Raw genomic sequence first — 26,571 nt, 5'->3', positions numbered from 1 at the left:
CATGATCATCTCATACATCCAATATATCACATCACATCGTTGGGCCATATCACATCACAAGCATACCCTGCAAAAACAAGTTAGACGTCCTCTAATTTTGTTGTTGCATGTTTTACGTGATGACCATGGGTATCTAGTAGGATCGCATCTTACTTACGCAAACACCACAACGGAGATATATGAGTTGCTATTTAACCTCATCCAAGGACCTCCTCGGTCAAATCCGATTCAACTAAAGTTGGAGAACCGACACTTGCCAGTCATCTTTGAGCAACGGGGTTACTCGTAACGATAAAACCAGTCTCTCGTAAGCGTACGAGTAATGTCGGTCCAAGCCGCTTCAATCCAACAATACCGCGGAATCAAGAAAATACTAAGGAGGGCAGCAAAACTCACATCACCGCCCACAAAAACTTTTGTGTTCTACTCGAGAAGACATCTACGCATGAACCTAGCTCATGATGCCACTGTTGGGGAACGTCGCATGGGAAACAAAAATTTTCCAACGCGCACGAAGACCTATCATGGTGATGTCCATCTACGAGAGGGGATGAGTGATCTACGTACCCTTGTAGATCGTACAGCATAAGCGTTAGTGAACGCGGTTGATGTAGTGGAACGTCCTCACGTCCCTCGATCCGCCCCGCGAACAATCCCGCGATCAGTCCCACGATCTAGTACCGAACGGACGGCACCTCCGCGTTCAGCACACGTACAGCTCGACGATGATCTCGGCCTTCTTGATCCAGCAAGAGAGACGGAGAGGTAGAAGAGTTCTCCGGCAGCGTGACGGCGCTCCAGAGGTTGGTGATGACCTTGTCTCAGCAGGGCTCCGCCCGAGCTCCGCAGAAACGCGATCTAGAGGAAAAACCGTGGAGGTATGTGGTCGGGCTGCCGTGGAAAAGTCGTCTCAAATCAGCCCTAAAACCTCCGTATATATAGGAGGGAGGGGGAGGGAAGAGGCAGCCTCAAACCCTCAAGGTTTGGCCGAAATTGGAGGTGGAGGAGTCCTACTCCAATCCTACTTGGAGTAGGATTCCACCTTCCCACTTGGAAACTCTTTCCACCTTGTGTTTTTTCCTTCTCAAACCTTATGGGCCTTAGTGGGAACTTATTCCAGCCCACTAGGGGCTGGTTTATCTCTTCCCATAGCCCATGAGACCCCTTGGGGCGTGACACCCCTCCCGATGGTCCCCGGCACCCCTCCCGGCACTCCCGGTACACTACCGATGAGCCCGAAACTTTTCCGGTGACCAAAACAGGACTTCCTATATATCAATCTTTACCTCCGGACCATTTCGGAGCTCCTCGTGACGTCCTGGATCTCATCCGGGACTCCGAACAACATTCGGTAACCAACCATATAACTCAAATACGCATAAAACAACGTCGAACCTTAAGTGTGCAGACCCTGCGGGTTCGAGAACTATGTAGACATGACCCGAGAGACTCCTCGGTCAATATCCAATAGCGGGACCTGGATGCCCATATTGGATCCTACATATTCTACGAAGATCTTATCGTTTGAACCTCAGTGCCAAGGATTCATATAATCCCGTATGTCATTCCCTTTGTCCTTCGGTATGTTACTTGCCCGAGATTCGATCGTTAGTATCCGCATACCTATTTCAATCTCGTTTACCGGCAAGTCTCTTTACTCGTCCCGTAATACAAGATCCCGCAACTTACATTAAGTTACATTGCTTGCAAGGCTTGTGTGTGATGTTGTATTACCGAGTGGGCCCCGAGATACCTCTCCGTCACACGGAGTGACAAATCCCAGTCTCGATCTATACTAACTCAACGAACACCTTCGGAGATACCTGTAGAGCATCTTTATAGTCACCCAGTTACGTTGCGACGTTTGATACACACAAAGCATTCCTCCGGTGTCCGTGAGTTATATGATCTCATGGTCATAGGAACAAATACTTGACACGCAGAAAACAGTAGCAACAAAATGACACGATCAACATGCTACGTCTATTAGTTTGGGTCTAGTCCATCACATGATTCTCCTAATGATGTGATCCCGTTATCAAGTGACAACACTTGCCTATGGCCAGGAAACCTTGACCATCTTTGATCAACGAGCTAGTCAACTAGAGGCTTACTAGGGACAGTGTTTTGTCTATGTATCCACACAAGTATTGTGTTTCCAATCAATACAATTATAGCATGGATAATAAACGATTATCATGAACTAAGAAATATAATAATAACTAATTTATTATTGCCTCTAGGGCATATTTCCAACACCCTCCCGCATAGAGAGAGAGAGACGTCTGGTCGCAGGCTCGCCGCCGTCGCCACGCGCATATTCGTCTACCTTCAAGGTTCCCTCGACATGTCTCGCACCGCCCCCAAGAGGAAGGGCCCCATGGATCCTGGGAAGGCAGCATCGTTGTGGAGGAGCACATCGACAACCTCCGCCTCCACCGCATGCTGCCTCCGGTAGAGCTCGTCACTGCGCGCGTCCCAGAGGGAGAGGGCTCTTCGGCCCCGAAGGCCTGCAAGGTGGTGGTGTTTTCCTCGAACACTTCTTTAGCGGGTTCGGGTTGCCGGCGAGCAACTTCTTCAACTGTTTCTTGGTTCACTACGACCTACAGTTGCATCACCTTGCGGCGAACGCCGTGCTGCAACTAGCCACGTACGTCTCGTTGTGCGATGGATTCTTGGGGATAGAGCCATGCCTGGATCTATGGCGCCAATTCTTCTACTTCAAGCAGCAATCTGTGTCAGACGGGACCCCCAAGGGCAAAAAGATGTCTGACTGGGGCGGAGCCCTTGTCCATCACTGGGCCGCGTCCGGCTTCCCGAAGCTCCCCCTGCAGGACTCTATGAAGAAGTGGCAGAAAGTCTTCTTCTATGTGAAGAATGTCGACCCCAACAAAAACTGCATCAACCTGCCGCCCTTCGCTATTGTCCACGATGGTCCAACTATTACTACTAGAGGATGTCAGCCGATCAGCTTTTACCTTCCGATTATCCCGAGTTCGACTGTTTGTGACACTTCTATGGTTTGGTACACTATCACTATAACATGAGAGATGTTAGATATATATTTGATACTTAAAATTTGCTCGAAATTAGATAGTACTCCCTCTATCTGAAATTACTTGTCGCAGAAATGGATAAAGATGGATGTATGTAGAACTAAAATATATCTAGAAACATATATTCCTATGACAAGTATTTTTAAACGGCTTTGTCTAAAAAAAAATAGGCACTGCATTACGTTGATTTTCTTTTGTTTCTATGTGCGTAGCATATATTCCCCCGCCTGAGATCTTGTTTGCGTTGGGTGAATACGATTGGACAAACGAGCTGCTAGTAGTGTTCTTGCTGATGGCAACGCACTGGATCCTGTGATTAGCAACCGTATTTACTATTACTAGTGGAATCTCGGTATTGACAATTTCAACAACGGGGATGTAGCTCAAATGGTAGAGCGCCCGCTTTGCATGCGGGAGGCACGGGGTTCGATCCCCCGCATCTCCATTAACCGTTTTGTCCGTTGGTGTTGATCTGTTGGGCTGTAATAGTTTACTTAACTAAGGGCTGTAATAGTTTACTTAACTAATTTAACTCTCAATTCTTTTTATGTATAGTAAAAAAATAACAACGACAGACGTAATACCATGTTGACGTAAAATCGCCTATGCACGACCTAACCGAAGATCACGCGGTCATCCATGTGGGATAGAAATATCCCTCGTCATCTTCTCCAGTCGCACAGAACCCTTCGTAAAAAGGTCGCGAAACTTCGCCCGTTGTAAGATGGACCACGAACGAAGAATACATGTGCATCGGAACAGAACCTGCAAACGAGATGATTTTTTATCATTAAAAACCTTGTCATTTCTATTCAGCCATAGCGACCATATAACGGCAAGCGTTCCTACCCTTGAAATGGTTCTAAACTTATTATCAATCCCAAATAATCAGGCCGCTTCAATCCAACAATGCCGCTGAGGGCAGCAAATCAAACATAACCGTCCACAAAACCTTTTGTGTTCTACTCGAGATAACATCTACGCATGAACCTAGCTCATGATGCCACTGTTGGGAACGTTGCATGAAAAATAAAAAATTTCCTACGCACACGAAAACCTATCATGGTGATGTCCATCTACGAGTGGAGATTAGATCTACGTACCCTTGTAGATCGCACAGCGGGAAGCGTTAAGAAATGTGGTTGATGTAGTGGAACGTCTTCACGTCCCTCGAACCGTCCCACGAACCGTCCCGCAATCCGTCCCACGATCCGTTTCGATCTAGCGCCGAACGGACGGCACCTCCGCGTTCAGCACACGTACAGCTCGACGATGATTTCGGCCTTCTTGATCCATCAAGCAAGACAGAGAAGTAGATGAGTTCTCCGGCAGCGTGATGGCGCTCCGGTGGTGGTGATGATCTACTCCTGCAGGGCTCCGCCGGAGCTCCGCAGAAATCCGATCTAGAGGTGAAAATGTGTGGTATAGGCTAGAGATGCACATGGCAAAGTTGTGTCTCAAAAAGCCCTAAACCACCACTATATATAGGAGGGAGGGGAAGGGGCTAGCCTTGAGGGACAAGTCCCTCAAGGTGCGCCGGCCGCCAGGAGGAGGAGGAGGACTCCTCGTCCAATTCGGTTCGGGAAGGAGGAGTCCTCCTCTTCCTTCCCACCTCCCTCTTTCCTTTTTCTTTTTCTTTTTCTTTTGGTATTTTCTTATGTGGCGCCATAGCCCTCTTGGGCCGACTCCACCAGCCCACTAAGGACTTGGATGACGCCATCCTACGGCCTTGGGCTCACTCCCGGGTGGGTGGGCCCCTCCCGGTGAACACCCAGAACCCATTCGTCACTCCCGGTACACTGTCGGAATTGCCCGAAACTTTCGGGTGACCAAATGAAACTATCCTATGTATCAATCTTCGTTTCCGGACCATTCCGGAAACCCTCGTGACATCCATGATCTCATCCGGGACTGCGAACAACATTCAATAACCACACATATAACTCAACTATACTAAAACATCGCCGAACCTTAAGTGTGCAGACCCTGCGGGTTCGAGAACTATGTAGACATGACCCGAGAGACTCCTCGGCCAATATCCAATAGCAGGACCTGGATGCCCATATTGGATCCTACATATTCTTCGAAGATCTTATCAGTTGAACCTTAATGTCAAGGATTCATATAATCCCGTATGTCATTGCCTTTGTCCTTAGGTATGTTACTTGCCCGAGATTCGATCGTCGTTATCCGCATACCTATTTCAATCTCGTTACCGGCAAGTCTCTTTACTCGTTCCGTAATACAAGATCCCGTGACTTACACTTAGTCACATTGCTTGCAAGGCTTGTGTGTAATGTTGTATTACCGAGTGGGCCCCGAGATACCTCTCCGTCACACGGAGTGACAAATCTCAGTCTTGATCCATACTAACTCAATGGACACCTTTGGAGATACATGTAGAACACCTTTATAGTCACCCAGTTACGTTGTGACGTTTGATGCACACAAGGTATTCCTCCGGTGCCAGTGAGTTATATGATCTCATGGTCATAGGAATAAATACTTGATACGCAGAAAACAATAGCAAAAAAATGACACGATCAATATGCTACGTTCATAGTTTGGATCTAGTTCATCACATGATTCTCCTAATGATGTGATCCAGTTATTAAGTGACAACACTTGCATATAGCCAGAAAACCTTGACTATCATTGATCAACTGGCTAGCCAACTAGAGGCTTGCTAGGAACATTGTTTTGTCTATGTATCCACACATGCATCTATGTTTTCTTTCAATACAATTATAACATGGATAATAAACGATTATCTTTTAACAGGAAATATAATAATAACTATTTATCATTGCCTCTAGGCATATTTCCAACAAATATTGCGGTGATGAATAAATGCCTTCTGATCAAATGGTGGTGGAAAATCATGTCCCCGGGCCATAATTCTCTTTGGTATTCTATTCTTAAGGCTAAGTACTTTCCTTCCTCGAATCCTATGTTCGCCTCTCCTAGGGGGGATCGCACTTCTGGAAAGATCTCATAAGGCTTCGTCCCCTTTTCAAAGAACACGTTAAGTTTCAAGTGGGCAACGACGTGTCTACGCGGTTCTGGCTGGACTGGTGGTGCGGGGATTCCACCCTCGTCGCGGCTTTCCCTACCCTGTTCTCCTTTTGTCCGAACCCTGAGACAAATCCTGTCTCCTGAAGAGTTGGGTTAATGGCAACGTCTTGCTACCCTCTTCCCCTCGCTCTCGGAGGCAAAGGATGCTATGATTTGGCCACATGTCGCCTCGGGCCGCTTCTCGGTTTAATCCTTGTATTCTAAACTTGTGGACGATTCGCGTACAACTAAGTTCACTCAGATCCGAAGGGCGCGCATCCCTCCCAAGATTAAGATCTTCATGTGGCAAGCTGTCAAGGGCCGCTTGCCTGCGGCCGATCAAATTAGAAAACGTAACCGCCCGGGTTCGGAGCATTGTATTCTGTGCAATGCGCTGGAGGACTCCAACCACATTTTCTTTAACTTTGTTCTGGCCAAACTGGTCTGGGCCTACATGCATTCGTGGTTGCATGTCTCATGGGCCCCGTCATCCTTCTCTGACCTCCGAACCCTTGTCACCCCGCTGGCTGGCCCTACCAAGCGTTTATTCTGGATCGGGCTATCTGTCCTATGTTGGACCTTGTGGACTACCAGGAACATGTCTTCCTTGCTAAACCTACTGATTGCTTATTTAAAACTTGCTTGTTCCTGCAGCAATGGAGATTGTTGATCAAATATGAAGACAAAGACAACCTCGACCTGCTGATTGCTAAGATTCGGGCCTCGGCTTGTATCCTCTCGCGGCAGGTGCCTGGTGCGTCCTCTTGAGTTGGGTTTCGTCGGGTGACGGTGCCTTGCTTGTCCAGCCTGCGTGCCGTCGTTTGATCTGTGAGCCATGTATCCGGTACTTTGTTCCTTGTCTGGACTTGGGAGGCCGTTTGATCTTTGATGTCTGTGACGTTGTTACTCTGCCTAATGGTTTTATTTATAAAGTCGGGCTCAATGCCTTTTCTTTAAAAAAAATGAATGTATGATCGTGTATATGAACATTTGCGTCTGTATTTGATTAAAAAAATTATACGTGCCCCTTTCAGTTTCCTTGCTGAATTAGTATTCCGACCAATCTCCCCTAATAATAAAGCGCGGAGCGCTTCTGTCGTCCGTTACGGCGTTTTTGCAAAAAAGTCCCTATCGTTTTAGGTAATTAACCCACAGTCCTTCTATAAGTCGGATCGAACCGTTTTTTACTTTTTACAAAAAAACCAGCATTTAATCCGAACTAACCTGCGGTCCCTACATCATCGGTACCAAGAAGATGGTGCCGGTCGCCGTCGCGGCCAGGTACGCCGGCCCGGCGTTCTCCACCACGGCGCCACAGCCGAGCTCCCTTCCCCTCCCGGGCTTCATCTTCCGACGTGCGGAGGAGGAAGCCGTCCGCGGCCTCCGCTGCCTGCTCCGCATCGGCGAGCTCTCAAGATACCCGCTCCCCCTACAGCAGCGTGTGCGCCTCCTTTGCGGCCACGCCGTTCTGCTCTCTGCTTCCTCCTCTCCCAAGACTCTCATCTCATCTCCATGGAAGAAACAAGGACCCTCGTATTCCACTATGCTCTCAATGGGCGACGCCGCCTTCTTGGCCGTCTCCGTCTCCAGGAACCTTCCAGACCAGGCGGCCAGGCGCGGGGTCCTGCCGGCGTCGATGACCATCACGCCGAACATCTCGCGCAACGCCTCGAACCAGAAGAGGTGGCACCCGAGCGCGAGGTCGAGGTACCCGACGGAGTCGCCGGCGAAGAAGGCCTTGCCGCCAGAGCAAGCGTCGAAGGTATCCTCCAAGGGCCTGACCGCCGCGAGCGCGACGTCGAGCCTCTCCGCTCGCTCCTCCTCGGTGGTCGCGCGCAGGGAGACCACCTTGTCGTCGACGTAGGCTGCCCAGAATCGGGCAACGACACGGTCATAGGGGTCGGCGGGGAGGAGCGAGGCCGCGCCGGCCCAGACCTCATCGACGTACTCGACGATGACGAGCGACTCGCAGACGGGCCTGCTAGCGTGGATGAGGACGGGGACCTTCTTGTGCACCGGGTTGGAGGCGAGGAGGAGGTCGCCCTTGTTGAACAGGTCATGCTCCAGGTCCTCGTAGCTTACACCCTTGAGGTGCAGCGCCATGCGCACGCGGACCGTGAACGGGCTCACCACCGTACCCAGCAGCTTGACGCCTTCTCCTTCGTCCGCCATCATCTTCGACCGATCTCTTCCCCTCACGATTACACTATTTGCTCTCTTGTGTCTGTGCTCTGAACTGAATTTGTAAGTGCATATAGTAGTAATATCTTCGTTCTCCTTGTTGTTAATTTATACAGGCAGGAAATTAGGCTGACCAGTTGGCACGAGTCTATGACTATGTGTGTGGTTATTGGCGTGCGCAGCATGCTTGCACGGAAGAAGGTTGACTAGCTCGACGTCACACGTGACGCTTCACTGATGGACGATATTATTCAGAGTGATTACAAAGATGTTGCATATCGAGTCTGGGAGAAAGGTAGGGACACAATTAATCCAAACAAGATAGGTTTTCAAATCTTAGCCCAAATATAATTTATATTGATTCTACCCATACCATTTGTATGTTGCAATTTTCTTCCATATTGTTGATTTCATCCTTTCTAATAAGCCGATCGAATAGTGAATAATCCATTTCCTGTATAACTCCAAGCAATGAAGTCAGTCGTATTTGTTGGAAATATGCCCTAGAGGCAACAATAAATTAGTTTTTATTGTATTTCTTAGTTCATGATAATCGTTTATTATCCATGCTATAATTGTATTGATTGGAAACACAGTACTTGTGTGGATACATAGACAAAACACTGTCCCTAGTAAGCCTCTAATTGACTAGCTCGTTGATCAAAGATGGTCAAGGTTTCCTGGCCATAGGCAAGTGTTGTCACTTGATAACGGGATCACATCATTAGGAGAATCATGTGATGGACTAGACCCAAACTAATAAATGTAGCATGTTGATCGTGTCATTTTGTTGCTACTGTTTTCTGCGTGTCAAGTATTTGTTCCTATGACCATGAGATCATATAACTCACGGACACCGGAGGAATGCTTTGTGTGTATCAAACGTCGCAACGTAACTGGGTGACTATAAAGATGCTCTACAGGTATCTCCGAAGGTGTTCGTTGAGTTAGTATGGATCGAGACTGGGATTTGTCACTCCGTGTGACGGAGAGGTATCTCGGGGCCCACTCGGTAATACAACATCAAACACAAGCCTTGCAAGCAATGTGACTTAGTGTAAGTTGCGGGATATTGTATTACGGAACGAGTAAAGAGACTTGCCGGTAAACGAGATTGAAATAGGTATGCGGATACTGACGATCGAATCTCGGGCAAGTAACATACCGAAGGACAAAGGGAATGACATACGGGATTATACGAATCCTTGACACTGAGGTTCAAACGATAAGATCTTCGTAGAATATGTAGGATCCAATATGGGCATCCAGGTCCCGCTATTGGATATTGACCGAGCAGTCTCTCGGGTCATGTCTACATAGTTCTCGAACCCGCAGGGTCTGCACACTTAAAGTTCGACGTTGTTTTATGCGTATTTGAGTTATATGGTTGGTTACCGAATGTTGTTCGGAGTCCCGGATGAGATCACGGACGTCACGAGGGTTTCCGGAATGGTCCGGAAACGAAGATTGATATATAGGATGACCTCATTTGATTACCGGAAGGTTTTCGGAGTTACCGGGAATGTACCGGGAATGACGAATGGGTTCCGGGAGTTCACCGGGGGGGGGGGGCAACCCACCCCGGGGAAGCCCATAGGCCTTGGGGGAGACACACCAGCCCTTAGTGGGCTGGTGGGACAGCCCACAAGTGGTCTATGCGCCAAGAGAAGAAAAATCAAGAGAAAAGGAAAAAAAAAAGGGAGGAGGTGGGAAGGGAGGAGGACTCCCTCCCACCAAACCTAGTCCAACTCGGTTTGGGGGGGGGGGAGAGTCCTCCCCCTTGGCTCGGCCGACCCCCTTGAGGGTCCTTGGACCCCAAGGCAAGGCCCCCTCCCTCCCACCTATATATACGAAGGTTTTGGGGCTGATTTGAGACGACTTTTCCACGGCAGCCCGACCACATACCTCCACGGTTTTTCCTCTAGATCGCGTTTCTGCGGAGCTCGGGCGGAGCCCTGCTGAGACAAGGTCATCACCAACCTCCGGAGCACCGTCACGCTGCCGGAGAACTCTTCTACCTCTCCGTCTCTCTTGCTGGATCAAGAAGGCCGAGATCATCGTCGAGCTGTACGTGTGCTGAACACGGAGGTGCCGTCCGTTCGGTACTAGATCGTGGGACTGATCGCGGGATTGTTCACGGGGCGGATCGAGGGACGTGAGGACGTTCCACTACATCAACCGCGTTCTCTAACGGTTCTGCTGTACGGTCTACAAGGGTACGTAGATCACTCATCCCCTCTCGTAGATGGACATCACCATGATAGGTCTTCGTGCGCGTAGGAAAATTTTTGTTTCCCATGCGACGTTCCCCAACAGTATTATGCATACGGAGGGGAATCACGGGCACCCACAAAATATCAATTGGCCACAACGTTTGTCTCGTCAACTCTTCATTTTGAAAATCGGAGACTAGATCAATAAGAGACCTTTGACACGTTCCTATTTGCAATTTTTGGGATCCATACATCTTTTTAAATATCAATATTTTGTCATGATGTAATGACTTGTTTATCTACTGCAAAAAGTTTTGCTACTGTCTTAGAATTCTTACTTCTAAGAGTCGGACTAACGATCCCAATGCCGCCGAACGAGCGCTAAGAACATCTACAACCATAATTGCCTAATCCCGGCACATACACGGACACTAATTAGGCGGCCCACAAATATCCACTGGGAGGGGCGGAGGGCGGGGGAGGCTGGAGCCGGCGGCGCTAGGTCTCGCCTCCCCGCTCGCGGGAGCGGGCGAGACGAGCGGCCCGTTTGTTTTACGATGTTGTCCGGATCAGATCCTGGCTCCGTTCCGATCAAACCCTTCCGGTCTTTTTTCAGAGGAAGGGTTGGGGAGCGGAGATCCGGCGGTAGGGTTTGGTGATTGCCTCGACCCGTGCAGCTTCGCGATGACCTTGTCCCTCGACGCCCACGAAGGCAAGAACGGCCATGCCTTTCTTGGCTTGGCGGTGGCTGCAGGGGCTTGGTGCGGCGCGGGGACAAGCTGCGCATCGGGGACATGGATTCGGCGCGGGGACGAGCGCACCGAGTAGATTGAGCCAAGATCCGACGCGGGGACGAGCGCACTGAGCAGCTTGAGCCACGGGGATGGCCTGCTCTGCTCACCTGAGCGGTGAAGATGAGCATCGATGTCCTGCCGGGCGACTCGGCCCCGCCGAGCGTCTCGAAGAAGGTGGAGGTGTCGAGTTTGTCCTTCTTGATCTTGGCCAGCGCCGCCAGCACCTTCGAGTCCGACACCTTCCTTGTCTTGGCCGCGTCCTTGAGCACCTTCACGCTCTCCGCCACGGCCTGCGCTGAACCAGAACCAAGAAACCACCTTATATGGCAGCCAAATTGCGGGTAGTTTCTTGTAAGTGAGATGGAGATGGGACTCTGTTTGTGATGGTCGCTGCTCACCGATAGGGCAGAGGGTTCTTCCGGCGGCGGAGGGGGCGACGAGGAGGGCTCCTTCTGGACGTCCGACGATGCGGCGGCGGCGACGATCAGGGAGACGCCGCGAGGACGACAGGGGCTAGAGCGGAGGCCGAGCTGCGGCGGGGCAAGCCCGCAACACCGCAGGGGCCGCGGGGAGGCTGGAGCATGCGTGGAAGGGTGGTGCAAAGAGGCGGACGAGGCCATCGTCTTCATCTTGCTCGGGCTGGCAGGCAGGTTGTTGTGTTCTCTAACGAGGTGCCGAGATGGTAACCACGAGCTCGGAGTGTGTGTGGCTGTGGTGTGTGGAGGGACGAGGCCCGTGTGACCGTGCGAGTGTGGAGTCGACACTTGAGGAGCACACGTCGACAAAGGCACCCTACTTCCACGGCTTCAAAACCGTCTCTCTGATGAATTAAATCCTTCCTTGTATTACTCCCTTCGATCCATATTATACTTGACTAGCAAAAGGGCCCGTGCGTTGCGACGGGATACAAAAATACCACACCCTTTCAATCTTTTTATAATAACTTTGATTTATTAAAATAATAAGCTAACTAACTAATGTTGTCAGTCCTATCCTATTTTGTTGGGAAATCAACCCGTCCATTGTTAATTCCACCATGATGAGAAATTGAGCGGGACAAGCAAAGCAAAACAAAGAGGCTACCTGAATTGATCAATGGACTGTTATCTTATTTCACTCATGGGGTAGAGAATGTGGGATCACATGACAAACTGAAGGTGGTGTTCCATTCTCTCTCTCTACAACAATGCAATCTTACATTAAATACATTCATTCATCAGCAAACAAATTCCCACAAAACAAAATTTCTTGCCGGTGCTTGGCACACGGTTGGAGGCATGGGGAGGGGATCTCACCAGATGATGAGTTCCTGCCGGAGGAGGGGATACATTGAGGGGACCAAGGATTAGGTGCCTCTATCTGGCCATAAGGAGTCGCCGTTGCCGCGCCATAACCTCGGAGTTCCCCGTGTGAGCCATGGAGGCCCGCCTCCACCTGCAAATACTTCGCTCCGCCACGCCGCCGCCGTTCTGCATAGAGCAGATGCATCATCCCCAGTCAATGTAGCTGTCGCATTGATTTGATCTAGAAGCTGTGCTCGTGCGCCGAAATGGGGGCAGCAAGTGGGCAGAGGTATGGCCGCGGAGGCGATGGGGGTTGAGATCGACAACAGTGTTGGTTGAGGTCGGCCGCGGTGGCGAGTGGTGTGGCAGCGGCCTGGGCATAGACCAGGATGGACCAGGGTCGACGTGATGCGCTCGAGCGCCGCAACGGGGACAGTGTGCGGGGAGAGGTACGGCCGAGGAGGCGGGTGGGTTGAGGTCGGCCGCGGCGGCGAATGGTGTGGCGGCGGCCTGGGCACAGGCCAGGGTGGCCCAGGGTCGACGGGAGGAGGCGATGCGTACGGGTATAATTTTTGCAGCGAATCGTTTTTTCTTTTGCGTTACAGATAAATGATAGAGCGCGGGTTGAATAACAAAAATTACAGAAGCTTTTTAATAAAAATGCCGTGGTGGGTTTTCCGACAAAAACAATAGCCTGCGCGTTGCAACGGGCAAAAATATTCATAAAACTTCCTCCGGGTGCCACTATGCAACACTACTCATATCCAACTCCGATAAATGTTACAAGTATAATGACCCTAATCTATAGTAATTTTGTGAAAGTAATGTTATTATTGCCATGTCTACCAAAGTTTCACAAAAAGGAAAAATTAAAATAGCTCGGTCAAAGTTACTTTTGCTTGCTTTTATCAACTCAACGTTACTTGTGTGAGGTTTGTAGATGATCCAAAGAACAATGGCTCGTATGGCAGAGAGACATAGAAGGAACCTGTAATTCTTTTACCTCTTTTCAGCAAATTCACCTTAATCTATCTGTTGGCATAAATAGAGATAAATAACATGTGTGTAAAAAACTTCTTGCTAGGCTTGAGAAACAACAAATTTATTTTTACTGTATCCAACTTAGGGATGAACCTTGATCTTACTATTAATATAATTACTTCATTTCATATGTGCGGTGCTCAAGTTCTTGACTGCACAACAGACTAAAAAATTGCATCTCTACAATGGATGTGAGTGAAGCCTAAAAAAGATAGCAGAAGATGGCATTATGTGTATGATCCAGGCCTACAACCGCCATCACTTCGATTGAAATTACATAGCATATAAGGAACAATGTGTTTTTTATTCAGTAAGATTCTTGTTTAATGAAAGAGACATGTGTAAGAGAACAGAAAACAATGTCAATGCCAGCATATCAGGAAAGTTCTTGGTCACTAATGTACTTTGGATAAATATATATTGCGTGAGAGAGTGGCGCAAACTTATTGTTTGGTCAGCTAGAAATGGAGCTTTGATGAATGTTGAATTGTATTGCAAGGATATCGAGTTCAACTACCACATCCACAAATTTGTGGAGTTGATGGGTAAAGGTGAAGAAAATCATTTTTGGTGTTGCAAGGTAAAGGTGAAGAAAAGCATACCAAGATTCCATCAAGCAAATTCACAGCTCGGGCAAAAATCATAGGCAGACCAAGTTGTTTGCTTTGTTTTAGCCGGTTGAGAAACTGACTGCAGAATTGCATCACCAATTAGTGTAGAATTGCCTCACATCTAATATCAGTACATTGCTTGTATGACAAAAATCTATCCAACCCACCTAGCTTTAACACAGGTCCTTCCACCACAGCATATGACATAGAGTAAACAGAACAAAAAAGAACAAAGAGACAAAAAGCTCACCTGAATAAGCAAAAAAGGACATTCTTTGTTGGTCATAGTTGTCGCGTTGATTTGATCCAGAAGCTGTGCTCGAGCGCCGAAACGGGGGCAGCAAGCGGGCAGAGGTACGGTCGCGGAGACGGGTGGGTTGAGATCGACAATAGTGGTGGTTGAGGTCGGCTGCGGCGGCGAGTGGTGTGGCAGTGGCCTGGGCACAGGCCAGGGTGGACCAGGGTCGACGCGATGCGCTCGAGCGCCGCAACAGGGGCAGTGAGCGGGGAGAGGTACGGCCGCGGATGCGGGTGGGTTGAGATCGGCAGCGGTGGCGGTTGAGGTCGGCCGCGGCGGCGAGTGTTGTGGCGGCGGCCTGGGCACATGCCAGGGTGGCCCAGGATCGACGGGAGGAGGCGATGCGTATGAGTATAATTTTTGCAGCGAATCGTTTTTTCCTTTTGCGTTGCAGATAAATGATGGAACGCGGGTTGAATAACAAAAAATACAGAGTTTTTTTATAAAAATGTCGCGGTGGGTTTTTCGACGGAAGCAATAGCCGCTTTATTATTACAGCTTCTGGATCAAATCAATGCGACAACTACAGTGACTGGGGATGATGCGTCTACTCGATGCAGAACGGCGGTCGCTCGCGAATAAGGCGCGACGGAGCGAAGTACTTGCAGGTGGAGGCGGGCCTCCATGGCTCACATGGGGAACTACGAGGTTATGGCGAGGCAACGACGACTCCTTATGGCCAGATAGAGGCACCTAACCCTTGCTCCCCTCATCGTATCACCTCCTCCGGCAGGAACTCATCATCTGGTGAGATCCCCTCCGCATGCCTCCAACCGTGTGCCAAGCACCGCCAAGAAATTTTGTTTTGTGGGAATTTGTTTGCTGATGAATGAATGTATTGAATGTAAGATTGTATTGTTGTAGAGACAGAGAATGGAACACCACCTTCAGTTTGTCATCTGATCCCACATTCTCTACCCCATGAGTGAAATAAGATAATAGTCCATTGATCAATTCATGTAGCCTCTTTGTTTTGTTTTGCTTGTCCCGCTCAATTTCTCATCATGGTAGAATTAACAATGGACGGGTTGATTTTTCAACAAAATAAGATATGACTGACTACATTAGTTAGTTAGCTTATTATTTTAATAAATCAAAATGATTATAAAAAAATTAAAAGCGTGTGGTATTTTTTTTCTCCCGTTGCAACACATGGGCCCTTTTGCTAGTTTTTGCAGCGAATCGTTTTTTCCTTTTGCGTTGCAGACAAATGATGGAACGCGGGTTGAATAACAAAAATTACAGGGTTTTTTTATAAAAATGTCGCGATGGGTTTTCCGACGGAAGCAATAGCCGCTTTATTATTAGGTATAGATTTACTTCTTTTTTACATAAATTATCCGAATTTATGGCCCTCACTTCGATATGATATCAAATCAAGGAGAGGAGCAAGGGCTATTCATTTATATAAACATTTTTATTAAAAATAACAAATTTTCATTTAACCTTATCATCAATTTTTATTAAAATTTGATTAAAAAAATGCATAATGTTTTTTTTTTCGCCCGATGCAACGCACGGGCATTTGTACTAGTTCGATACAAAGATCCGAACAAAACTTTAAACAAAGACATGAACGGGAGAAAAAAGGGGTCGGGGACTCCAGAACGGTAGGTGTACGGTAGGCCTGCAGACCAAGACGATGCGCGCCTGCTCGACCGTCAGTCACCTCGACACACGACAGTCGACAACGAACCTCGCCGGCGAATCGTACCGCCGATCGCTCCCCACCGTCCAGCGCTCGTCGACAACCACCAACACGTGGATCCCAGCCAACAGGAATGACAAACGACAGCGCATACCCTACACATCGACCCAGATCGCCACGCAAGCACCCCCAACAACTCCACTCTCTCCCCATTATCTCCTCGCAGATCCAGCCGGACCTCCCCTCCCCTCCCCTCCCCACCGCCCGATCTCGACGCCTCCGACGGTGACCTGCAGCCGCGACGAACAAGCTGCCCGCCGGCAATCCCTAACCCCCCTCCAGCCGGATCCGCTCCGCCCCCGCGATGAGCTGGTGGTGGGCGGGCGCGGTGGGGGCCGTCAAGAAGCGGCAGGACGAGCGGGCGGCGGCGGCCGAGCCCACCTTCCAGAGCGTGGCGCTCATCCTCGGCTCCACGGGGATCGTCGGCACCTCCCTCCTCGACATCCTCCCCCGCGACGACACCCCGGGCGGGCTATGGAAGGTGTACGCGGTCTCCCGCCGCGCGCCGCCGGCCTGGTCGACCCCGCCGCCGTCCCCCGCCGTCACGCACCTCCAGCTCGACCTCGCCGACCCGGCCGCCGTCAAGGACGCCCTCGGGCCCCTCACGGACGTCACCCACGTCTTCTACGCCGCCTGGTCCAGCCACGAGACGGAGGACCGGAACCGGGAGGTCAACGCCGGCATGCTCCGCAACGTGCTCTCCGTCGTTGTCCCCAACTGCCCCGCGCTCGCCCACGTCTGCCTCCAGACCGGCCGCAAGCACTACGTCGGCCCGTTTGATGTCATCGGCAAGATCCCCGCCCCCGACCCGCCCTACACCGAGGACATGCCCCGCCTCGACCACCCCAACTTCTACTACGACCTCGAGGACGTGCTCTTCGACGAGGTCTCCCGCCGCGACGGCGCTGTCAGCTGGTCCGTGCACCGCCCCACCGTCATCTTCGGATTCTCCCCCCGCAGCGCCATGAACGTCGTCGGCAGCCTGTGCGTCTACGCTGCCATCTGCCGTAAGGAGGGCGCCACGCTGCGGTGGCCCGGCTGCCAGGTTGCCTGGGAGGGCTTCACGGATGCCTCCGACGCCGACCTGGTCGCCGAGCACGAGATCTGGGCGGCCGTCGACCCGTTCGCCAAGAACGAGGCTTTCAATTGCAGCAATGGGGATGTGTTCAAGTGGAAGCAGCTCTGGCCGATGCTGGCCGACCGCTTTGGGGTGGAGTGGGCGGGGTATGAGGGAGAGGACAACCGGTTTTCGCTCTCCGACGCCATGGCTGGGAAGGAGGCCGTGTGGACAGAGATCCTCCAGGAGAACGAGCTTGTCACGACGGAGCTTGAGGAGATCACCAGCTGGGGGTTCGTTGATGCCATGTTCAATATCGACATCGAGCATTTGGACAACATGAATAAGAGCAAGGAGCATGGGTTCCTCGGCTTCCGTAACACCATCAACTCCTTCATCGCTTGGATCGATAAGATGAAGGCTTCCAAGGTTGTTCCTTGATGCTCTTATTGTCTAGTACTCTATTGTTCTTTACAGCGTATGCCACCAGATCCCATTTTATCTCTCATTTATCAATTTGCTTCTGAAATTAGTTACATGCCGTTATTTGTGCCAATTGTTGTAATCTAGAATAAGCCAGAACCAAATAAAGCTCCCAAGTTGTGAATCGGTTTTCTTTGCCCGTCATGTCTTCATTGCATTGCGAGTTGCGAGCGTTAAATCGTTATTTTACATCCATCTGATGTTCATTCTTGCAAATCAGAAAGTAGTAGCACTTGTGTTTGGTATTGTTGCCCTGTTGCTTTTATCTTCAGAACAACCGAGATAGTTCCCTTCACTGAGAAGGAACAAAAGGAAACCATTTGTTTTGCTCACCTCTGTTTATTGATATTGCCATTGGAGGCAAACATGATGACAGATAACAACAGCAACATGTCCTTCTCTTGCCAATTGTTTCCAGGAAGTTGATCTCCCGAAGCAACAAATATTGTGATGGTAGGAAAATTTAAATGAACAGCTAAGCTTTGCTATGGTAGCAGATAACAATGGCATCATGATCGTTCTACTAGTTGATTAAGGATTAAAAATTATAAGTTTTGGGTCACTGATCACAGGATCAGATAACTTGCACTGCACAGTAGGTGATGAGAATCTGAATAATGTTGTCTGTTGGGTTGTATTTTTTCTTAATCTCTGGATGTGTTCCTTGTGCGGCTTTCTTTGTGCTAGTGGACCGGATGACACCGAAACATACTAGTATATGCTCAAAAATCAGTACTCTTGTATGACAAGACAAGATGTACATGAAAGTGCTCTGTTATTGTACTGGCATTGTTAAATCTAAGAAAAATATTGGACCTCTTCATTTATTTATGTCCGGCCATGTGATTTGCACCTCTGTTATTTAGGAGATTGCTTGATATTGTGACTAGATGGTGGAAGGATGTAATCTTGGTTGTAATTTGTCAGCCTCTTTTGCCTAATGGTTGAAAACGAAATAAAAATGGTATGCATATACCGAAAACAAACCTCAGAGGCTCAGATGATCTGCACTCACACATGCTATGCCTTTGTTCCTAAAAAATACGAGTCTCTTTGGTTTGCTCCAATCTCCCAAAAACTTGATTGCATTCTGTTTTTATATACGACAACTTCTCGCCAGTACAATGTACAAAACACATATGGCAGCTTCGGAACAGCCAGACAATTTATAATGGTTATAATGGTCACACGAACAAATGCGATTATTAGATTGATGCACACTCTGCGGGGTTGTATCATCACAAAAACTGTGAGTCTGAGTTTTTTATTTATTTACCAAAACACCATCAACTAACTTATCATGTTGATGGAGCATGTTTTTCATTCACAACTAAAGGAAAAAAAACGGTTAACATCAAGATGAGGTATTGTCAAATGTTGCTCCAGGGAACAAAAACATTCAGAATTCAATATTTTCTTAATGTTAAATCATTATTTTTCATCCATATGTTGCTCATTCTTGTAAGACAGAAGTAGAACTATCTGTGTTTGGTATTGCTGATGTGTTGTTGTTGTCTGTATAGTGTTGTACTTCTAATGTTCAGAAGTGAGATAGTTTCCTTCAGTGAATGAGAAGAAACAGAAGCAACAAACACTGCTATGGTACTAGCAGAATTTCCCATCCATTTGTTTCCCTTTGATTTTTAATGCAAATTGGAGGCGAACATGATAACAGATAACAATTGCAACATGTCATTTTCGTCACTGAGAAGGAACAAAAGCCAACCATTTGTTTTGCTCACCTCTGTTTATTCATAGTGCAATTGAAGGCAAAAATGATGACAGATAACAATGACAACATGTCTTTTTCTGATAACCTCTGCTCTTTAGAAGATCGGTTGATATTGTCATGACCTTGGTTGTGACCAACTGTCTTTCCAACAAATGCATTGTCAAAGGATGTAGTTGCGGCTGTAATTCATCGCAGCTAAATTGTTACCACGGGCTTCTTTTGCCATATGGTTGGAAAATAAATAAAAACGGTATGCATATAGTTGGGAATCCACAAAAACAAAGGCTAAGCTCTCCTCATTCAGGCATGCTATGCCTTAGTTCCTAAATAATGTGACTCTCTGGTTTCCTCCAATCTCCCAACACTTGCATTCTGTTTTCACATATGACAACTTCTTGGCAGCACAATGTACAAAACACATATAGTGGTTTCAGAACAGCCAGGCCATTTATAATGGTTATTAGGTCATGCAGAACAAGTGTGATTTTTAGATTCATGCACTCCCTGTGGGGTTGTTTTATCACAAAAACATTCAGAAATCATCATTTTCTGAATGTTAAAACATTATTGTCATATGTTTGGTATTGTTGGCCTGTTGCTTTTGTCTTCAGACACTGAGATATCTTTTTCACTGACAAGGAACAAAAGGCAACCATTCGTTTTCCTCTTCTATGTTAATTGTCCAATTAGAGAAAACATGATGACAGATAACAATGGCAACATGTCCTTTTCTGCCAATAATTTCCAGGAAGTTGATCTCCAGAAGCAACAGACATTGTGATGACATGAGAGGACAATTTAAAGAACACTTTAGCTTTGCTACGGTAGCAGATAACAATGGCATCATGATCGTTCTACTAGTTATTTAAGGATTGAAAATTATATGTTTTGGGTCATGGATCACAGGATCAGATAACTCGCACCGCACAGTAGGTGATGAGAATCTGAATAATGCTATCTGTTAAGTTGTATTTTTTTAATCTCTGGATGTGTTCCTTGTGCGCCTTTCTTTGTGCTAGTGGACCGGATGACACGGAAACATACTAGTATATGCTCAAAAATCAGAACGAAAAGTATTGGATCTCTTCATTTATTTATGCCGGGCCATGTGATTTACACCTCTGCTCCTTAGGACATTGCTTGATATTGGCATGACCTCAATTGTGACTAGATTGTCGAAGGATGTAATCGTGGTTGTAATTCGACGCAGCCTCTTTTCCCAAATGGTTGAAAACAAAAACTTAGACATGCTATATAGTCAGCAATTCGCGAAAACAAATATGGGCCGGTCTGCGCTCACACATGCTATCCCTTAGATCATAAAAAATACGAGTCTCTTTGGTTTCATCCAATCTCCCAAAAACTTACTTGCATTCTGTTTTTATACGTGACAACATCTTGCCAGCACAATATACAAAACACATATGGTGGCTTGGGAACAGCCGGGCAATTTATATTGGTTATAATGGTCACACAAAAGAAATGCGATTGTTGGATTCATGCACTCTGTGTGGGGTTGTGTCATGACAAAAACTCTGTATGTCAATAAGGCTTTCCTTTTACCAAAACACCAACAAGTAAATTGTCATGTTGATGGAGCATGTTTTTTATTCCCCCCAAAAAATATAAACCTTTAGCATCAAGATGGGGTATTGTCAAATGTTGCTTCAGGGAACAAAAACATTGAGAAACAATGTTTTTCTGAATGTTAAATCACTACTTTTCATCCATCTGTTGCTCATCCTTGTAAGGCAGAAGTAGTAGTACATGTGTTTGGTATTGATGATCGGTTACTGTCGTCTGTAACATGTTATGCTTCAGCCCTCCGAACTGAGATAGTTTGCTTCACCGAATAAGAAGAACAAAAGGCAACCGTTTGTTTTCCTCATCTCTGTTGATTGGCAGCGGAAACTGGAGGCAAACATGATAGCAGATAACAATGGACACATGTCATTTTGAGCCAAATATTCTCAGGAAGTTAACCTCCAGAAGCAACAAACACTGCTATGATCTCTCGAAGCAACAAACACTTGCATGATCTCCAGAAGCAAAATATACTGCCATGGCAGCACAGTTTTAGATGATTGGTTTAAATTGCAATGTCCCATCTTACTGTAGTTTATTTTTCATTTCCCGCAAGGGGAAAACCATAGAGCAAATCTTCAATTCAGCCTCTGGTACAAAGACAAGCTTCAACACGTATGTACAAATGTGACGTCGTTTGACTTGGTCTTACTAGTTCACAACGCTCTAGGGGATTTTTTTTTTGAACCGGGCAAACCCCTTTCTTCTAGGGGATTTTTGGATTGAAAGATCTGATGTCCAGACGCTGGCTGGCACGTTTGATTAATTTAGACCGTTTTAATGACTTTTCTGACATATAGGACCGCCTGGACAGGGCAACATGGCAAACAAAACTGCCACATGAGCAGAATATTGCAATTTTTCATTAGGCATCGATGCGTCCCTCCTTGACTGTCAGTCACGGAGTCACCATGAAGTCGACAGCGACCTCACCGGCGACGTGTACTGCCGATCGCTCCCCACCGTCCAGCTCTCATCGTCGGCAACGACCCGCACCACAAACAAAACTGCCACATGAGCCAAGTTATCTCACATTATGAGCCAGGTGTCAGAAGTTTTTCATTAGGCATCGATGTGTACGTGGCATGTTTTTCAGAAATATGACATCGGCCACATAGTGGATGGCCTTAGTTGCCTGCTGCCATCTTCCCACCCTAGCCACGCCACCGTACCCGCAGATCTCGCGCCGCTATTCATCTCCGCGCACCATTGCCTCAGCGCTTCACCGAAGCTCACTCCTCGCGTTCTCCTCCCTGGCTCCATGCTGCCTACATGAAGACTATATTTTGTAGGATGAAGCCTTATGGTCGCCAACCATAATGCCGGCTACAAACTATGATAGATTGGTATAAACAGGCTTGAAGAAGTTGACAACGAGCTGGGCATTGTTAAGTACGTCCTTCGCTTGTGAGGGCTAGAGGAACGAAAAATACAGCCAATGGCTTCACTTAGTTTGTTTTTTTCTATTAGTCATCCTATGATCGTAGGCTTCTCTTTGGTTTCTTCCATTATCTCAACACCTATTTTGGCACTCTGCTGTTTTTTTCCAATATGGCAACTTCATGGCACATCATATACTACTATGACAGAAATTTGTAGGAGTAAAGATCTTGGAACCTTTGGTAACTTATAATAGCGAGGTCACACAAAACAAATGCAACTTCCACATTCATGCAATCCCTGTGTCAAATATTACAGGAACTGTTATTCATGCATTTCCTGTCCTCGCGTCAACCTTTTAAACTCTGTGCCACGAGGTATAATTAGTATTTTTTTTTCTACTGAAAGTGTAACTCTACTCTTGAGCACAAATGCACCAGCATGAACAATGAATTATAAAACAAACGAAAAAAAACCGATTGTTTTTTCTGGATGAACATCAACAAATTTCCAACACACTGCGACATTTCGCTTTGAAAAGTCATCTGTAGAGGTGTGTGTGCAAAAAAATAAATATAAATGAGTGCTCCAAAATGCATCTTTTTTTTAGTCCCAAATTTTATCTTTTTGTACAAGCCTCCACGAATGTCTTTTCAAAGTGAAATTTTGCAAGATGTTAGAACTTTTGTGGATGTTCATACACAAAGAATTCAGATATTTTTGAAGGCTTTAGTCTTGAAACGTTGTTTTTTAGTAGCGCATCATTCAAAGTAGATTTGAGCTATAAAGCATGATCCTGTAGTACAAATCGCATGATTCAGCTATTTTTGATCAATAAGTGAACACCTCGCCATGTCCAACTAGACCATGGAGGCATGCGTTGCTGCACCCATCCATCTTAAGGGAAATAGTGATGGAAGTATGTGAGAAATACAGAGTTATAGTAACATGTAATCTATTGTGAATGGTTCACATATTGTACATACACATAGACATCGAGGCATACTTGCTTACCAATTTTGAATGCCATCATCGAAGGAAATACTAAATGACTGATGACTATGGTCATAGCATAACAAGTAAATACAAAATAAAGATCAAAATTGCATTACAATAAGTTCTTACGATAAACACCTTAATAATGTCAATGCATATCAGGATGCATTTTGCTTTATGACTTGAAAAAACCAACATTGTGACACGGGGAGAAAACTTTCCCTTTTTCATTATGTGTTCTTTTCATTCTAATAAAGGTATATCCTGCAGTTGTGCAGGACAAAAACAGAAAATTCATTGTTATTTATGACACAAAAAATGTTTTAGACATACCTCAAGTGTGAAGATAGAAATGGTACACAAACTAGCTGACTCTTCCCTGCAAGAGAATCATAAAACATTTGTTCTCCTTCAAAGGGAATGATTCTAGCTAGCATGTAGAGCCAATGTAAATATATTGAATTATAAATTGTCGGTGATTCAGAAAAAAAGTAGCACACACTAGCGAGCCATGGTGTTAGAATTCGATGCACAACTCGTAACATGGTGTTAGAACTTAGGGTTTTTTCTCGTACCCACAACTCGTGCTCTCTGATCCAATCCCATTTCACCTCGCCGCTGCCTTCTCCCATCGGCCGTCGATGACTTCCCCGTAGCTGTGTTGCGCGCCTGCGCCTGCAGGTCAACGCCGCCTGCTGCAGCTTTTCTCCGGATACTGTATCCCGATCGATCACTCTTCTTCGTTTGATTGAGCCCTTGAAATTGAGAATATGCTTCACTTGCCGATCCATTTCCTCTTGCATGGTCATGAGCATCATCATGTCCACTTCCTCGTTCGAATTTGATGAATCAAAGAACTCTTGTTCAATCGATTGATCAAGCTCCGTCAGTCCATACTCCTCGTCGGACGAAGCATCGGTATCCATCGTTTCCCCTAAAAAATTGACCAAAAAATCCGGCCATACATTGTGTCGAACACATCCAGGACAAGGCAGAGCCAGAGAGTTGCCGGACGTACCGTGGTGTCTTCCGGGACGGCGACGACGTCCTTTGCGGCGAGGACGAGATCAAAGATTCCTCCGACGGAGCTGGCAGGGCAGAGCCTAAGAACGACGGTGGATCCACGCAGCGGCGTAGCTGCCAGACGAACACCGCGAGGAGGAAGAAGAGAGGAAAGCAACTAATGGATCTGACTGTTCTGTGGGGCGGATTTGGTGTAATTTGCAGTGGGGTCAGGATGTCGGGTCTGACGTGGCGGCATGCCCGGGCGCGCCCGAGATCCCTCATATCTGCACCATCTTTGGGCTAGATATGAGGGGTGCTGGTCAACACGGAAGTTTGAGGGCTCCGGTTGGGTCACGTTTTTATGACCGGTCAGTGACCGGGCGGCCTGCCCGGGAGTTTGAGATGGATATGAGGGGTCCGACTGTAGATGCTCTTAAGTGTTTTTTCTTGGATTTATTGCAGGCATTTGGTATGTGTACACTGTAATGGTCTTCATGTGTAAACAGGTCTAGTCCAATAATTGGTCGATACCGCCCACCCCCCGGGTAAGGGTTTCGTTACCCCTCCTCCCGCATGATCCTCTCCTCTCTGTCAAGAGACGCCGCGTCCCCGACCCCCTCCACTTCCAGCACCACCATTATCGACTCCCTCCTCCTTCGCGCGATCCTTTCCTCCTCGCCCAGCGACACCATAGGCCCTCCTCGCCAACCGTTAAAGACGCCGACCTGCATTGGAGCTCTGTTGACGCCGACGAGGATGGAACGTTTAAGCAGCCCACATGGAGCAACAAGGCTCGTAACCAGATTTCCATGCCTTCTCTTTCTCCTCCATCAAGCTTCTTGTGCAGATCTTGTGAGGTTTGGGTTGCTATTCCACCTGGCCATCTAATCTATGGTGCCGATCTGTTTCTTGATCTATTCTATCAAACACTCGACGTTGTTAGGGAACGTCGCATGGGAAACAAAAATTTTCCTACGCGCACGAAGACCTATCATGGTGATGTCCATCTACGAGAGGGGATTTCCGATCTACGTACCCTTGTAGATCGCACAGCAGAAGCGTTAGTGAACGCGGTTGATGTAGTGGAACGTCCTCACGTCCCTCGATCCGCCCCGCGAACCGTCCCACGAACCGTCCCGCGATCCGTCCCACGATCTAGTGCCGAACGGACGGCACCTCCGCGTTCAGCACACGTAAAGCTCGACGATGATCTCGGCCTTCTTGATCCAGCAAGAGAGACGGAGAGGTAGATGAGTTCTCCGGCAGCGTGACGGCGCTCCGGAGGTTGGTGGTGATCTGATCTCGGCAGGGCTCCGCCCGAGCTCCGCAGAAACGCGATCTAGAGGTAAAGCCGTGGAGGTATGTGGTCGGGCTGCCCTTGAAAAGTTGTCTAAAATCAGCCCTAATTGCTCCATATATATAGGAGGAGGGAGGGGAGGCTTGCCTTGAGGCTCAAGGAGCCCCAAGGGCTGCGCACCAAGGGAAGGAGGAGTCCTCCTCCAATCCTAGTCCAACTAGGATTGGAAAGTGGAGTCCTTCTCTCCTTTCCCACCTCCTTTTTTTTCTTTTCTCTTTGATTTTCTATCCTTGGCGCATAGGGCCCTCTTGGACCGTCCCACCAGCCCACCAAGGGCTGGTGCGCCACCCCCAAGGCCTATGGGCTTCCCAGGGGTGGGTTGCCCCCCCCCCCCGGTGAACACCTGGAACCCATTCGTCATTCCTGGTACATTCCCGGTAACTCCGAAAACCTTCCGGTAATCAAATGAGGTCATCCTATATATCAATCTTCGTTTCCGGACCATTCCGGAAACCTTCGTGACGTCCGTGATCTCATCCGGGACTCTGAACAACATTCGGTAACCAACCATACAACTCAAATACGCATAAAACAACGCCGAACCTTAAGTGTGCAGACCCTGCGGGTTCGAGAACTATGTAGACATGACCCGAGTGACTCCTCGGTCAATATCCAATAGCGGGACCTGGATGCCCATATTGGATCCCACATATTCTACGAAGATCTTATCGTTTGAACCTCAGTGCCAAGGATTCATATAATCCCGTATGTCATTCCCTTTGTCCTTTGGTATGTTAC

General features: G+C 47.7%; 3 protein-coding genes and 1 non-coding gene across 4 annotated transcripts; 2 read left to right on the top strand and 2 right to left on the bottom strand.

Moving 5' to 3' along the window:
* Positions 1-3,428: 3,428 nt before the first annotated feature.
* TRNAA-UGC lies at positions 3,429-3,501 on the top strand. Its single transcript has one exon. It is a non-coding gene; the product is annotated as a tRNA-Ala (tRNA).
* Positions 3,502-7,343: 3,842 nt separating this feature from the next.
* Positions 7,344-8,351, bottom strand: LOC123442230 (probable glutathione S-transferase GSTU6). Its single transcript, XM_045118280.1, has one exon. It carries the CDS (start codon positions 8,283-8,285, stop codon positions 7,344-7,346), a length of 942 nt encoding a protein of 313 aa, XP_044974215.1. The 5' UTR covers positions 8,286-8,351.
* Positions 8,352-11,073: 2,722 nt separating this feature from the next.
* On the bottom strand, positions 11,074-11,927 carry LOC123442229. Its single transcript, XM_045118279.1, has 3 exons — positions 11,697-11,927; positions 11,367-11,588; positions 11,074-11,283 (listed from the first exon to the last, which is right to left on the bottom strand). The coding sequence occupies exons 1-3, from the start codon at positions 11,925-11,927 to the stop codon at positions 11,074-11,076; spliced, it is 663 nt and encodes a 220-aa protein (XP_044974214.1).
* A 4,386-nt stretch (positions 11,928-16,313) lies between these two features.
* On the top strand, positions 16,314-17,905 carry LOC123445605 (3-oxo-Delta(4,5)-steroid 5-beta-reductase-like). The gene has a single exon (XM_045122610.1). The coding sequence runs from the start codon at positions 16,544-16,546 to the stop codon at positions 17,735-17,737; it is 1,194 nt and encodes a 397-aa protein (XP_044978545.1). The 5' UTR covers positions 16,314-16,543; the 3' UTR covers positions 17,738-17,905.
* The last annotated feature ends 8,666 nt before the right edge of the window (positions 17,906-26,571 follow it).

Source organism: Hordeum vulgare, chromosome 3H (genome assembly GCF_904849725.1).
Source record: "Hordeum vulgare subsp. vulgare chromosome 3H, MorexV3_pseudomolecules_assembly, whole genome shotgun sequence".
In the NCBI taxonomy this organism is placed as follows: domain Eukaryota; kingdom Viridiplantae; phylum Streptophyta; class Magnoliopsida; order Poales; family Poaceae; genus Hordeum; species Hordeum vulgare.
This window is presented reverse-complemented; position numbering and strand designations above follow the sequence as displayed.

What these genes read in the sequence shown, in the direction of transcription:
- LOC123442230 (XM_045118280.1), bottom strand. Translation starts at nt 8,285, where the DNA reads ATGATGGCGGACGAAGGAGAAGGCGTCAAGCTGCTGGGTACGGTGGTG.
- LOC123442229 (XM_045118279.1), bottom strand. Translation starts at nt 11,927, where the DNA reads ATGAAGACGATGGCCTCGTCCGCCTCTTTGCACCACCCTTCCACGCAT. An exon ending in AAGAACCCTCTGCCCTATCG is followed by an intron (nt 11,589 to 11,696) that starts GTGAGCAGCGAC and finishes GGTTCAGCGCAG; the next exon opens with GCCGTGGCGGAGAGCGTGAA. An exon ending in CCCGTGGCTCAAGCTGCTCA is followed by an intron (nt 11,284 to 11,366) that starts GTGCGCTCGTCC and finishes CCCGATGCGCAG; the next exon opens with CTTGTCCCCGCGCCGCACCA.
- LOC123445605 (XM_045122610.1), top strand. Translation starts at nt 16,544, where the DNA reads ATGAGCTGGTGGTGGGCGGGCGCGGTGGGGGCCGTCAAGAAGCGGCAG.